The 13,479-nt window shown below is 43.7% G+C and overlaps 1 protein-coding gene across 1 annotated transcript in view; it reads right to left on the minus strand.

Annotated features, from left to right (window-relative positions):
• Window positions 1-1,515: 1,515 nt before the first annotated feature.
• The window catches only part of slx4ip (SLX4 interacting protein), a 33,400-nt gene continuing 21,436 nt past the window's right edge, over window positions 1,516-13,479 (minus strand). The window contains exons 5-8 of the mRNA XM_030070710.1: window positions 13,366-13,443; window positions 12,124-12,212; window positions 3,480-3,586; window positions 1,516-3,389 (exon numbers count right to left, since the gene is read on the minus strand). Coding sequence (XP_029926570.1) covers window positions 2,564-3,389; window positions 3,480-3,586; window positions 12,124-12,212; window positions 13,366-13,443 — 1,100 coding nt within the window. The 3' untranslated portion in view covers window positions 1,516-2,563. The remainder of the gene's footprint in view (window positions 3,390-3,479; window positions 3,587-12,123; window positions 12,213-13,365; window positions 13,444-13,479) is intronic.

The raw sequence follows: 13,479 nt of genomic DNA on the forward strand, positions 1-13,479 counted from the left end.
AGTCATTCTATAAATGCCAAATTTCAAAGAAGACAAAGGATGGGCAGTTTTGGCCTGAAACTTTTTTTTTTTTTTTTTTTATTTCACACATTTTGACATTTCATTGTTTTGGATTACTTTTTTGCCAGGACCTTAATGGAAGGCAAGTGAGCTTAGGACAACAGAAGAGTGGCTGCTTTGAAGGATGCACATTGTGGCAGACATATTGCTTGCCATTAATGGATAAATACTTAAGGGAACAAAATCCTTTAGCAGCTTCAAAATTGAACCCATTGATATGTAAAGGCTGTCAAAATCTACCACCTTGTAGGCAGATCACATCAACACGACACGCCAGAATTCCCATCTGCTTTAGTCAGCATAATATCATAAGCTAGACCACGAGTACTTGAACAGTAGGGGGGCAATGGGAACACTGTAGAATCAGATAAAATACACTGCCTTGCTCTGCAGGAGTCTGCTTTCTTTCTGTGCACATTTGTTTCTTTTTAAATGAGGCTCTTAAAGACAAACATGTTTTATCTCATTTGTTAACCCTTTGAGATCATGGCAACATTTTGTGTCCTTTTTTTTTTTTTTTTTTTTTTGACTTGTGTTTATGAACTTGAGAATTATTTGTGTTGATCTGGCAATATATTTTTGAAAGTCATATTTATTAAATATTTTGTATGAAAAGAGAATTAAAGTTGTCTTTGTTTTGGAGAGCGACTGCACAGAGTCTGTCTCTAATGCATCCAGCCAAACATGTCAGAGCATATGAACGTACTCTCAGAGAGCTAGCGTGGGAACTGCTGCTGGAGAGACATCATAGACGAGAGCAAGGTCTCTGTCCAAATGTGTTTACAACTAATTATGTTGTAGCAAGTGAGCCTCACATTAATCAAGTCAATCCTGAAGACAGACATTGTGACAAAAATACCCACGTTCCTCATGATCCTCAGACAATGTTGCCCTTGTTGGATTGGTTGAACTAGCGGACTTAAGAAAACCTTTTCAAAATAGCAGGCCCGAGACGCCTACGCCGTGATGTGGAGATGAACTGAGCCTAGACGTCTGGAGAATCTGTTTAAAAGGATTAAAGCTAAGGCAACAGATTATCAGCACCTCTCGAGAATGATCTTAAACACCGGGGTCATTTGAACTAATCCAGCATCTTGTCTCTGCCTTGATATGGACAGGACTGGATCAAGAGGGCCTCTGCTAGTGACTGGGATGGCTCCAGCTCAGATTACACCCAACGGTAAGCCATGGAGGGGAAAGAGGAACAGAAATAGTGGTTCATATTTGCAGCATCAGTTATGTTAAACTGGCTTTCACAGGCAAACATTGCACTGTGAAATTGCCACGATCATCCCCTGAAAGTCATGTTGGTTTGCTGCAGCGGCATCAGCCCAGTCTGCCCTTTGTGTGCAATCAAGACAGCGTGCACAGATCTACATGGTATTTCATGCTGGTTGCTCCCCACGAATCTTCAGCCTATTTACATATTTCCACAAAGACGCAGGGACTCTTTCCTGGGAAAAACATCTTTATTGAAACCATAAAATGTCTCTCCATGAAAATAAAAAATTATAAATCAAGAGTAACGTGTTTGAGCAATTTCATGACTCATCTAGTGGAACATCTTGGTCCTTAAATGGGGGCATCATGCCTGTACTGGGTATGTGTGACCAAAGCCAGAGAAAGCGTGAGACAGTTGGGGACCGATGGTGGGGTGACAGCACACAGGCATATCCGCCCCCAGTGAGGCCCCGGGGCCCCCCTGTGAGGATCCTGACCACAGTAAGTCGAGGGGTTCCTCTGCAGAGAATAGCTGCTACACCTCAACCTGTGATACTTAAGCAGTCTAGTTATTACCACATAAAACCACAAATATTTCAACACCGTTATGGTACTAACATATTTGGACAGTTAAATTCAATATTGGAGCGGTATAATACACTCCCTTTAAAAATAAACTTCAGGTGCTCAGTAACTAAGTACTTGCCAAGCTGGCACATGAATGCATGCTAACCACAGTATGAAGAGGTTTCAATACAACTTTAAAAACAAAGAGGGTGATGAAGTAAATCTGGAAACAGGAATCAATCACATACTACAACTTCAGCAGGGAAACTGGACAGTTTTCAGACACGTAGGAGCCAGTGTTTCAGACTAAAACCCATGACGTACTACATGGCTCCTGCCTGTCTGAAATCCCCAATCTTTAACACAAAACCAAATCTAAACTCCAATTAAAGTTTTTTTTGTTTTTTTTGTTTTTTAACTTTCATTTGCGAGTCTCTCTTGACCACCACTACTTATGGGTGGAGGCAAAGTCTGTTTCAACTATTTGACAAAGCATAATTCAAACACTCATGTATCAATTGCCACAATATGTTAAGCATTTGATATGCGTGTGTGAGTGTGTGCGCTGTATGTGCAGCATGTGTGAGAAGAATGGAGATTGTAGTTTAAGTGCGTGTGTAGCTGAGAGACTGCGCAGGGTAAACTTCTAGCCTGACACAATATCATCTCTATCTCCATGGCGTCAGGCATCTTTACTGTAGCTTGTCTCTACCCCTCAGGACCTCTTCAGCCGTCGTAATCTGGAGGTTCTGGGCACATTTACGCTCCCCTCCTCTCCGAGTGTGGATCTGGAACTAATAGAGGAGCCTGAGGATGCAGGCTTGACAGATAGGCCCCTCAGACTTGCGGCCAGCCTGTTTTGGTTTGTCTGTGCCGTGTTATTGCTTGTGAGGGGGAGCCTCTGGGCCCGTTTCCCTGGAGTAAGCAGCTCTACTTCCAGTGTGGTTTTGTTGCACTCTGAGACTGGGAAAGCCTTGGACTCTGCCTTGGCTTTGGGTTTGACTGGAGGAAGGGGCGGCAGAGGAAGAGGGTCATACTTGGATGTTTGCGAGGAGCCTTCGATGGAGTCTGTTTGCACTGTGAGCGCATGCGCTACGGAGGCTGGAGGTCCTCCAAGGCACGTCCTCTTGGCCCTCTGCGGGTGAGGGTCTTTCCCTTCATTGCTCGGCTTGCACCTCTTGCTCTTGCTGGTCTCCTGACTCATTTTATGCTGGGAGGAAACTACTGAGGCTCCATTGGGGTTGATACTGTCTGGGAGTCTGTTCTCTGTCTGCAGCTTTTGGGTTGGATCCTGCTTTTCACTGATCTCAACGCGAGTCATGGAGTCTATGTCGGCAGGGCAAGGCAGCAGGTTTACCTGGAGCTCTGCCTCAGGGAGGGGCGCCTCCCCTTCAGGACTGGATGCAGTTTCTTTTGCGTTTGTTTCTGACTCTCCCGGGTTGAGATCATCTCTTTGCTCTTTAGGATAGGCTCTCTGGTCAAGTTCCTGCTCCCCCACACTGAAACCATGGCGCTCTCGCTGGACACTGGCTTGTCTGGCTCTGAAAAAGTTGAAAGGAGGATATGAACAGATACATGAGCATCCTCTCTGACTGGAGGGGTTGGAAAGTTCTGCATTAGATCATGCTTACATCTTTTGAAGCACAGTCTTCTTTGTTTTTGTGGAGCTGTTTAAAGGCTCTTGGGTTTCTCCCACTCTGGAAAAATATTCTGATCTGCTTTGTTCACTCAGCTCAGTCTAGAGAGGACAAACAGAATCAGTGTAAACAAAAAATATTATTCCTGGCATCCACTGGAAAGGTTTGGCTCTGCAGTGGACTGCTGTCATCATTTTCAGACACTACAGAAAGGCAGATTACACTCACTAGACTTAACCTGCTGGAAAAAATATACTTAATATGATTAAAAGATTAAATAGTACAGTACAAAAAAGAAGAGGGTTGTGCAGTGAGCTTATATACATTATACATGTGTATATGGGAATACATACATACCCTTTTAATTCTATTGAATTCCAGACAGTGGTGTCTCCTATTTCATAATCTCACTGATTAGCTGTCTTAGTCGTCGTCTGAGCTTAGGCAGACAGTTTTATTGAAGTATGATATAGTACATTAAGAATGTTTGCTATCATGCCTTCAGAGACACTTAACACCCCAGCTGGCACAAAGAATCAGCCCTGCACTTGACTAAGACTGTCCAAAGGAACCACTTCAAAGCCTTGTGAAAATAATCACCCGGCCATCATCGTGTGACGTGCATTTCATAGTCTCCACTCTGAGGCTTGGAGGGATACTTGCAGCCTAAGGCAGAATTACAAAACTGTGAAACCATGTTGACAAGTTAAAACAGCAATTCAAGAAGCTTCATTAATAGGGTGATGGAGCAAGGCAAGGGGAAAATGCAACTAAGGACAGCAATGGAAAAATGCAAAAATAGGGTAAAAAAAAAAAATGGCAAAAGGCACAAAGGATAATACTTGAACAATTTAGTGGAGGTAGCCTCATGCTTAGTGAAGCAACTTAGCTGCTGGGCTCACTGGTTCAAATCCATTGACAGCCTAGAAAAACATCAACAAGCAAAGGGACTGAAAAGCCCTCTCCCCTACCTCAATAACCTGCCTGGTTAAATGAGAGTTAAAAGTTCAATATACACACACTTTGAAGTCTTTTCAATATCAGTGATGGGCAAGGCACTCTCTGAGGCAGAACGAGGGGAGAGGCAGAGATTGGATCTCACCAACGTGTGCCTTCAACAGGCCACTAATGAAGGTTAATCGTGGGTCTTTCCTTGGCTGAGCCAGAACAGACCATGGACTTATGAGAGGGTGAGGGACGCTGCAAGGAAATTGAGCATAACTTGAAGGCTGAGAGCCTGTCAATCTATCTAAAAATCACTGCATCGGAGAAGCTGGTGGGAGAATAACAGAGTAGCTCTGGTTTAGAAATAAAGGCCAGGTAGAATCATTTCATTGCAAGGCGAAACATATAAATGAAAAGCCTTACCCGTTGACACCAAAGACCCCTTTCCCACCACAAGCACTGTCCCCAGAACACAAGAACGCCTTTGAGAGACGAGGAGTCCTTATCCCTGTTTGCACTGGAGGAACAAGCCCTTCTTTTTGCCTGGGGTTGAGTTCCTGTGCCCTAAAATGGCCCCTACCACTGAATTAGCATTCTCCAAGTTCTTAGGGCCTGTTGAAGTGGAGTTTTAGCACTCAAGAACCTTGACTGGTTAAATGTATGAAGCAGCGTGAAAGTATCACCCCTGACATAAAAAAAAAAGGGCAAGCAAATGTAAACAAAAATTATTATAAGATTGTTTAATCAAAAGTTCATTTGGTTAGTAATTGAGAGAGAAACATACAATTTGTGACGGCACACCATGCCACAGTTAATCTCCAGGCAACCTCCTCTTTTCAGCTCTTGCTTTTCTAGGATCCTCAATTTTCAGCCTCTGCGCATCTCCAAAAACAAATTCAGCATCCGAGTGGCAGAGTGATAAACAATCATGAATGTAACAGCTCCAACATCTTCCATGTTTACTGCTTTGCTGTTGTCAGTCACGTGCATAATGACTAGACACCTATTTGCATGGCGTTTGCTGTTCTCAGGGTGTGGTAGAAATACTTAAGGTCCTTCATTTGCCTCCGGAAACCTGTTCTAGCATCCGACAACTTGGAACCAGAACGTTTTGGTGGAAAAGAAGCATAACAGGTTCCCTACACTGGGTAGTTGGCAGCTGCGCCCTACTTTATAGACTAAAGGGGTGGGAAATTACTACCAGCCAAAATCTGCTGGTATAAATATTAGGCTTTAGCAGGGTGTTTTGTTTACTCTACCAGCCACTTTGGAAGATAAACAATTATTTGTGGGTTCATTACTATTCCAAAAATTGTCTGGCAAAATAATCAAATTGCCTGGTAAGCCCTGGAATCCACTCGCCTCTGTGATCAGGGTGCAAGAAAGGTTTTCTGTTCCTGCTGACTGTTCAAATTGATATTTCAAGATACGAATTACAATATAAGACCTGATACACAAAGGAATTCAAAGGGTAAGTTGGGGCATTGTGGCTTGGCACTGGGTGCTGAGACCTAGCCACTGCAATATGGTCTGCGGTGCGGTGGACGGCATAAAGAGGCCAGACGAAGGGGAGCGCAGGGCCAGGGGAGTGGATGGGCGGGTGGGTTGGGAAACAGAGGAGTAGGAGGAGAGGACAAGAAACGAGCGGCGATATATAACAGAGAATGAATGAGAGAGTATAGAGTGGAGTAAAACAAAAAAGGAGGCGCCCCCCTCCCCCAGAGTCATATTCCCTGACCTCAGCAGTCTGTCCAACATGCCCACAAACACAAGAATCCTCACACAGGAAGTCTCCACAGGCTGCCCTTTGTGTGGAGATGGAGTCATGTAAGAGTGTGGGCTGAGGATCTGTCTCTGTGCACTCTCATACCCAAAACCATGGCTACCCTTGGATTTGGGACAGTGACCAGCACGCACGCATGCATGCACGCACCCACACACACACACCCCAACAGCAACAACAATTCTGAGAAAGATGTGGGTGCAATCATTTGCATTGTAATGCCTTGATTATGGATTCTCATCTGTTTAATATGAATAAATGCTGTTTGAAAATGAACTTGAAAGAAAAACCAACAAGAAGCCAATGGGAGGTTCTCTGGGGAACTTTTGTGTCTCTCTGTTCCTGTCGGCACAACATCAAAAGAGCAAGACAGAGGGACCCAACAAGAGTAAAAGACAAGAACATAGAGATACAGGGGAAAGAGGATGAAGAGAGGAAGAGGTTGGTCATACATAGCAATTGAGAAGGAACTGGAAAGGGGAGAGAGGTGGGGGGGGTGGCGCATGGGTAATTATCACAAGCTATGTGGATAAAACAGCAAGTAGCGTGTGGGAACCGGGGTGGCCTAATCTTGTACGGAATGATGCAAACCCCAAATGGCTGGAGAGCGTTCATGGAAAGAGGGAGGGAGGGAGAGAAGGAGGAGCCAGAGATGGTGGTAAATAAGAACCTCCAGCCGCCACCACCACCTCTCCCTCAGCAACAAGGATTTAAACCCCCTCAACGCCAGCCAGTCTGCTCGCCCCCACACAAAGCTGCAAAACAGCTCTCGTGATGCAACATGTAGAGTAGACTAACATTACCCTCCCCAGCTCTGGAGCCTGGCCTCCAAACAACACGGTTCCACCACAGGAGCTACGACAGACAGCACATCTGGATGTCAGATTACAGAGTTAAGCCTCGCCAAAGAACGAGAAGAGCACAGAAAATAAATCAATACGTTTAAAAGGATACTGTTCCCAATTCTCAATCTTGCCCCCACTCTTACTCTACTCCCTGGACGACTGCTGGACACAACTTCAAAAAGATCACCAGCTGAGATTGTATTAAATGCATGGAGAGAACACTCTCTCTTCAGCCATCAAAGATAAGGTAGGAGCACAGATAGTAAGATTACGGTGGGTTATCTTTAAATGCAGCTGCACTTGAAAGTAACAGACTGATATGGCCAAACAGAGCAGCAGCCCTGTTGAGTGCAGCTTCTGTAGAGGATGACAAACTTTTATTCTTAGTATGTGAAGACATTATTTATGTAGTAGCCTTGACTATGAAGACACTGAGCAGATTTATTCTCTATACACAGAGCCCATGTATTGTGTATTCATCTGCACAGCAGCACAGCACTGTTGTATCTCCAAAATCTCAACTTTTCGGAAGCTTAGAAAAAAAAAATGACCATGTTTTTTTCAGCTTAGGCAGTGGATTTTGAATGGTTTGATTGAGGACCATGTAATCCTTCAATTTAGGTTAAACCATGAAAAGCACCAGGAGTTACAAAGTTTTGATCTGCCACTGACAAAGGATAAAATATATTGTACATCATCTAACAACATTCTGTTCTGGAACGCCACAGTACCTGCAATCAACCATCAATTCATCATGGCATATGATCTCATAGGGCGACAATGGGCGTGAGATTGTTTATTTTTGGATTGCCTCGCTGTCTTGGTAATGGTAAGACTAAGTACAAAAAAATCCTCAAATTGGCACCACAAACAGCAACATCGTTTAATAGGGTCACGGTACAATACCTCCTATGGGGATGATCGTGAAACAACTGCACCAGTCCACAAATTCCACTGTCTCCACTTGCCCTCAAAACAGAAATGCCTCACCCCCCACTTGCCTCGCTCCCACAGAGGAAGCATGGTCTGTTTGTGTAAGCTCACCACATCTTCTATGCAACAAATTCAACAAACATGCATGGGCACATACCTCTAAAGAAAGGAGAGCAGTTGTTATCCCGTACAATGCAAAAGTTTCTGGACCCACCCATCTGCAAAGATCAAAACAAACCATTAACTGTTTGGATGCCTTCCTTCAAGTTTGGCGGATCGGGTTGTGTGCAGGTATCACTTAAAGCGCTTAGAGCCAATGAAACAAGCTTTTGACAAGGTGGCATGGGGTGGCATGATCGTGCACTCTAACACACTACAGCCAAAGCTGGCCTACGTGGGGAGAAGATCAGCAGACACTGGATGCCATTACTCAGGCCATTGGGAAAGAGCTGCTGCTGGCTGTTGAGAGCTGTGAAGAACAGAGGCGTGCTGAGGTCATGAGTAAACACACAAGCTCTTCCAGAGCTCAGGAGAGGGGGGACTAGAAACACATCTGCTCTGCCTTTGATCCAACCTTCTGCAGCCCAGCACGCCACTCACCTCAGCTGCCCACTCTATGCCTGACTAAAAAACAACGGCCACAATCTAAAACACAAGCTCTTCCTTCCCATCCTGCCCTCCTCACTGTTGGTGCTGACTCACAATGGGAGCATCTTTTTATAAGCGACTCGTAATCCCAAAATGTCAAGGGAAAAAAAGGCCACATGGTCTAGGGGGTGCCTTTTGTTTCTGATTCCCACAGTCTCGTGCAAACCTCTCAGGCGTTGAGTTTCAAGGGCTCTAGCTCTGCACAGCAACAGTCTCCTCTATGGTTAGACGGATACATTGCTGTTGGGCCAATACTGGTCTTTTAATGAAGATCAGATACAAGCCAGGCAGCATCATTCCTGGTGGATATGATGGAGGTGAGGACTGATTTTACTCAACAGCCTCAGGGGTGGCAGTCTGTAAAATCTGCAATGAAACTTGCTTAAAGAGCTGCAAAACCACCAAAAAGAATTTCATTAGTATGGGTTTCAACTGAGAGTTTTGGTCCCATGATGGTCTAAATGCTCTTTCAGAGCTTTTCCATCCTGTGAAGAATAACAATCTGTATTTTTTTTTTTTTTTTTTGGAATCTTTTGTCAAGAATCATGGTCAGATTTTAAGATACTATCAGATTAAAATGTCAGCCATTAGCAGCTTCAATCCACAAATATAGGCATTGGTGTCAGTCTTTAAATTGTATTGGTCAGCCAGTATTGGTCTTTCATACCCTGCTACAGTATTGGAAATGACCACAGAACTCCATGTGCTTTTTTTGCCGAACCAAAGCTCAGGATATGACTAATCAGTGAGCACAATATGCAAGAGACATACAGTACAACTTGCTCGAGTGTGGGAGAGTGTTGCTGGCGTTCAGTGGATATTAAAGGCCAACCATGATGTCACTTTAGTTCCCTCACAACATAACCCCTTGACCTTTTGAGAAGTGCTAATTTGATGAGTCTATATTTCCACTGTGGTCGAAGACTTTTGTTCAACAAATTACACACGCTGAATCCAAACAACAGAGCTCTGAACCTCCCGGAGTACTGGGAAACGTGGCATTTCTTGGGGCCTGGCAAGCTCCTGCCGCCAAGATTTGTGGGCTAAAAGACCCCCTCGTAAACATGTGAGTACTTCTGACGTACAACTCCAACAACAGCATTACTTTTTAGACAGCAACATTATGCCTTTACATCGGTTGTGACTCATTCGGCAAAAACCTCATTTTTTCATTTCGATTCAGGACTTTCCTGGCAACGTTGAAATTGCAAAAACTCCCTCGCTGACAAATTAGAGAAGAGTGAAGGAGGTAAACAAATAATTGCTTTTGTCATGTGAAAAACTTCAGCCTTGCCGTCTGGTATCTTTCCCTTACAAACCACGCTCGAGGTTGGGCTAGTGAGAGCTCCACCGCAGGACTCCCACCCTCCAATTCCCTCTGCTTGTTCTGTATGAGCCCAGAGAACCACATCCTGAGAAGAGGAACGCAATCGACAGCAATGCCTCCTTGAACTGGAAAATTGGTTACACAATCTGAACTTTTCACTGACGACTGTACTGCTCCACTAAAAATATTACAATCGCTGCTTTCATTGGGAGCCAAACTGTGGAGAGTGCAGAGACATTTCAAAGGGAAACAATAGCAAAAACCCCATAGAAAAACAGTGGGCCACTGATCATGGGATGTGATGGGAGAGATGTCTGTCCTTGATGTCAGTGCCAAGGTGAGAGGCTCCACCACAATTTCCCAGAATACTCTGGGGAGTTTGGGTTCAAATGAGCACTGGCCGAAGGATATTTGCCTATAATACGAATGGACAAAAAAGAACTACAGTGTTAGGTCTTATGACAAGGGCAACAGAGCAACACGATACACACAGCATGCACTCTTAAAGGGAAATCCCACTGCCCCCAACCTCATCTGAGTCCAATCAATCAAAGCACATGACAGCTGACTGCAGACAATCTTGTCAAGTGAATTCCCCCCTAACAACCCGAGACAATGTACATGTAATAGAAGGATGAAGAGTGTCGCTGTAATTGCATAAACTCTAACAGGATAGCGTGAAAGATCTGTACTGGAGAAGGCATGCCTGAGAAAATTTGCACAGAAAAACGAATCTTTCTCTCAGATGGTGATGTCTTCTGACAATGTCGACTTTGATTGCAGTGGCAAAATGAGCTGTGATAAAAAGGAATTTCAACTTTTTACTGTCATCTGCTCCAATTTCTTACCAGATATCGAGTCTGTCAAAATTCTACTCATCATTTTTCTAACACAAAACTCTTCCTAAAGATGTGCAATTTGCAGAATTAGTTCTGGTATAAACATCCTTTGACTTCCCAATATTTTTGAGGTTTACGACTGCCCCATGTTTGAGTTGACGAAATGAACTAAAACTGTGCAGCTGGGCTGACTTGGCAGGATGTGTCGCTCTGCAAGGATGTAACTGTATCTCCCACATTAGGGGGGAGCAAAGTCAGGGTGGGGGGCCTCCACAAAAGAAAACTGCACATTTCATGTAATTTTAGATACATCTGTCTGTTAAAGCTGTCAATTATTCCCTGTAAGTCTGTAAAGCTACATATCAAATTTAAGTTCATAGGACGTAGCAGATAGGCACCAAAGGGGGAAATGTGTCTCATGATGTAGTCTCAGCATGACATTACAAATGACTGATGTCAACATGTCATGTAGAAAAATTTTGAAATGAAGTGTGGATTTCATCAGCTGAAAAAAAAAGTAGTATTTAGTTTATTTTATGGGGATGATCAATTAAGAGATAAGAATATGGGCTTTCAGTCATTTAAGGATTGAAACTGATGGAGATATGATTGATGAAGACACATGAACTGAAACAGTGTCAAATTTACCTTTAGGAGACCTGTTCCACAACCTTTAGGCTGTACCTATACTGACCTAGTAATCCCTTAAACTCTGATTTTCCCTTAAAAAGCGTGAAAGTTTGATTTTCCTCCATATTGTAGGATAAAGTCAATATGTATTCTCTATCGGATGGCTGCAACACTTCACTGAAGCTACATCATACCTACCGGTATATGGAGTAAAATGATAAAACCCAAGATGCTGTTATTTCATGGCTGCATCATTACAGAAAAAAACTGAAAAGATTAGAATAGAATAGAATAGAATAGAACAGAATAGAATAGAATAGAATAGAACAGAATAGAATAGAAAGGAATAGAATATATTTAGATGCCTTCTGCATTCAGCAGGACATAATTGGTATTTTCGGAAACCTTTGGATCGCCAGTAGAGTTTAAAATAAGGTTCTGTAAAGGTTCTGCTTTTTAAACACCAAAATCGAATGCAGGAACACCCACCTCCCCATCATTAGTGTCTGGGTACCCGCTCTGAAACAGGCCCTGCAGGTTCAGAGGCTACTCCATGTAAACAGGACCAGCATATATATACAGTGAGAGCACAATTTGGCAATGCATCACTATAATAACACACAGGCCCGTGCAGGACTTTTTGCCAGGCGACTGGAAGAGGAAACAGGGGAGTATAAACAGCACTCACCGCGGCCAGGCTCAGGTTTCCATGGCGCGCTGAGGCATCCTCTGGACAGCTTACACACACAACATAGCGTTCAGGAAACACACGCAACTCTGGGGCAGGTGGAGGAACAACAGAGACCGGGCTAGTTAATAATGTGGGCTCAATTCTGGCTGTGAGTCAAAGTCAGACACAGGGAATTGTGGTGGAGGTTTGTAAGGCCATCAGTAAGCTCCAAGTATTTACTAGCCCTCAAACCGAAGCGAAAATGACAGTTTACAGATGATTGCCAGTCTTTATGAGCCATGTGCACAGCATGAAATATAAGGAAATTTTACATTGACAATGGCTTTTAGGGAGCAATCTGAATGTTTTATCAGCTTCAGGGTTAATGACCATTTAAAGAACAACAATTCTCAATATTACATTTATTATATTACTCCACTCCCTAACAGTCCATTAGTATCCCAAATGGTCTGACCTCATTTTACCGCTTCAACTGGACAAGAGCAGCTTAGCTTAGCTGGCCAGCATCCGACTGAAACTTCAGAGGGATTGTGATTTTCCTGCACATAAAATTGAATGTAACCACATCATCTCACTGATTCCTGTTCATTCGTTTGTGGCTGCTGGAAGATGCCTGAATAATAAACTGATACACATTTCTCCAAATGTAATTTTTCTTAGTCTGTGGCCACATTAGTTGTCAGAGACACTATATAATTTATTTCAAATTCAAATGACCTGACCACAACGTAGCGCTAACACAGTTGACCAAATTATACTACCTTTGACCCCTGTTTGACAAAGTCTAATTTGATGTGTAAGGGACCTGCTGAGGGAAGCCGTCATCTCAGCCGGCAGCAGGTCAGCGCTGCTTTAACATCCACATCCCTGGGGAGCAGATATTAACTTTACTGACAGGAAGAGGGCCATGTTGGTCCCATGAAAAGGTGGCTGTGGGTCAGAGGCATTAGATGGGCCATGGAGATAGATTCTCACTGCCCTCCACAGACAGCCCTCGAGTGTTTCTCTCCCACTCTCAGAAGCCTCTCAAGGGAACCACTTAATGGCTGCCTGCTCTCAACAACACCCAGAGCAGGTAGGAACAGGACATAAAAACAAGTGAGGGGGAGAAAAATCAACATTTGGACCAAATTGGATGAGTTGCTCTTTTCTGTGGGAAATTTGGCCGGATACGAGCGGCCAAGATGGCTATTTCTGATTCATTTAGCTAAGATTTACTGAAACCTTATAGTTACATACCTCCATAGAGCTGTTTGACAACACATCTGAGGTTGTAGTGCCGCTTCAGGAAGTTGGCCACAAGGTTGAAGCTTTTTCCTATAGAAAAGCAAAAGAAAAAAATCAGTTAACAGT

The sequence above is a fragment of the Myripristis murdjan genome, chromosome 15 (genome assembly GCF_902150065.1).
Source record: "Myripristis murdjan chromosome 15, fMyrMur1.1, whole genome shotgun sequence".
Classification (NCBI taxonomy): domain Eukaryota; kingdom Metazoa; phylum Chordata; class Actinopteri; order Holocentriformes; family Holocentridae; genus Myripristis; species Myripristis murdjan.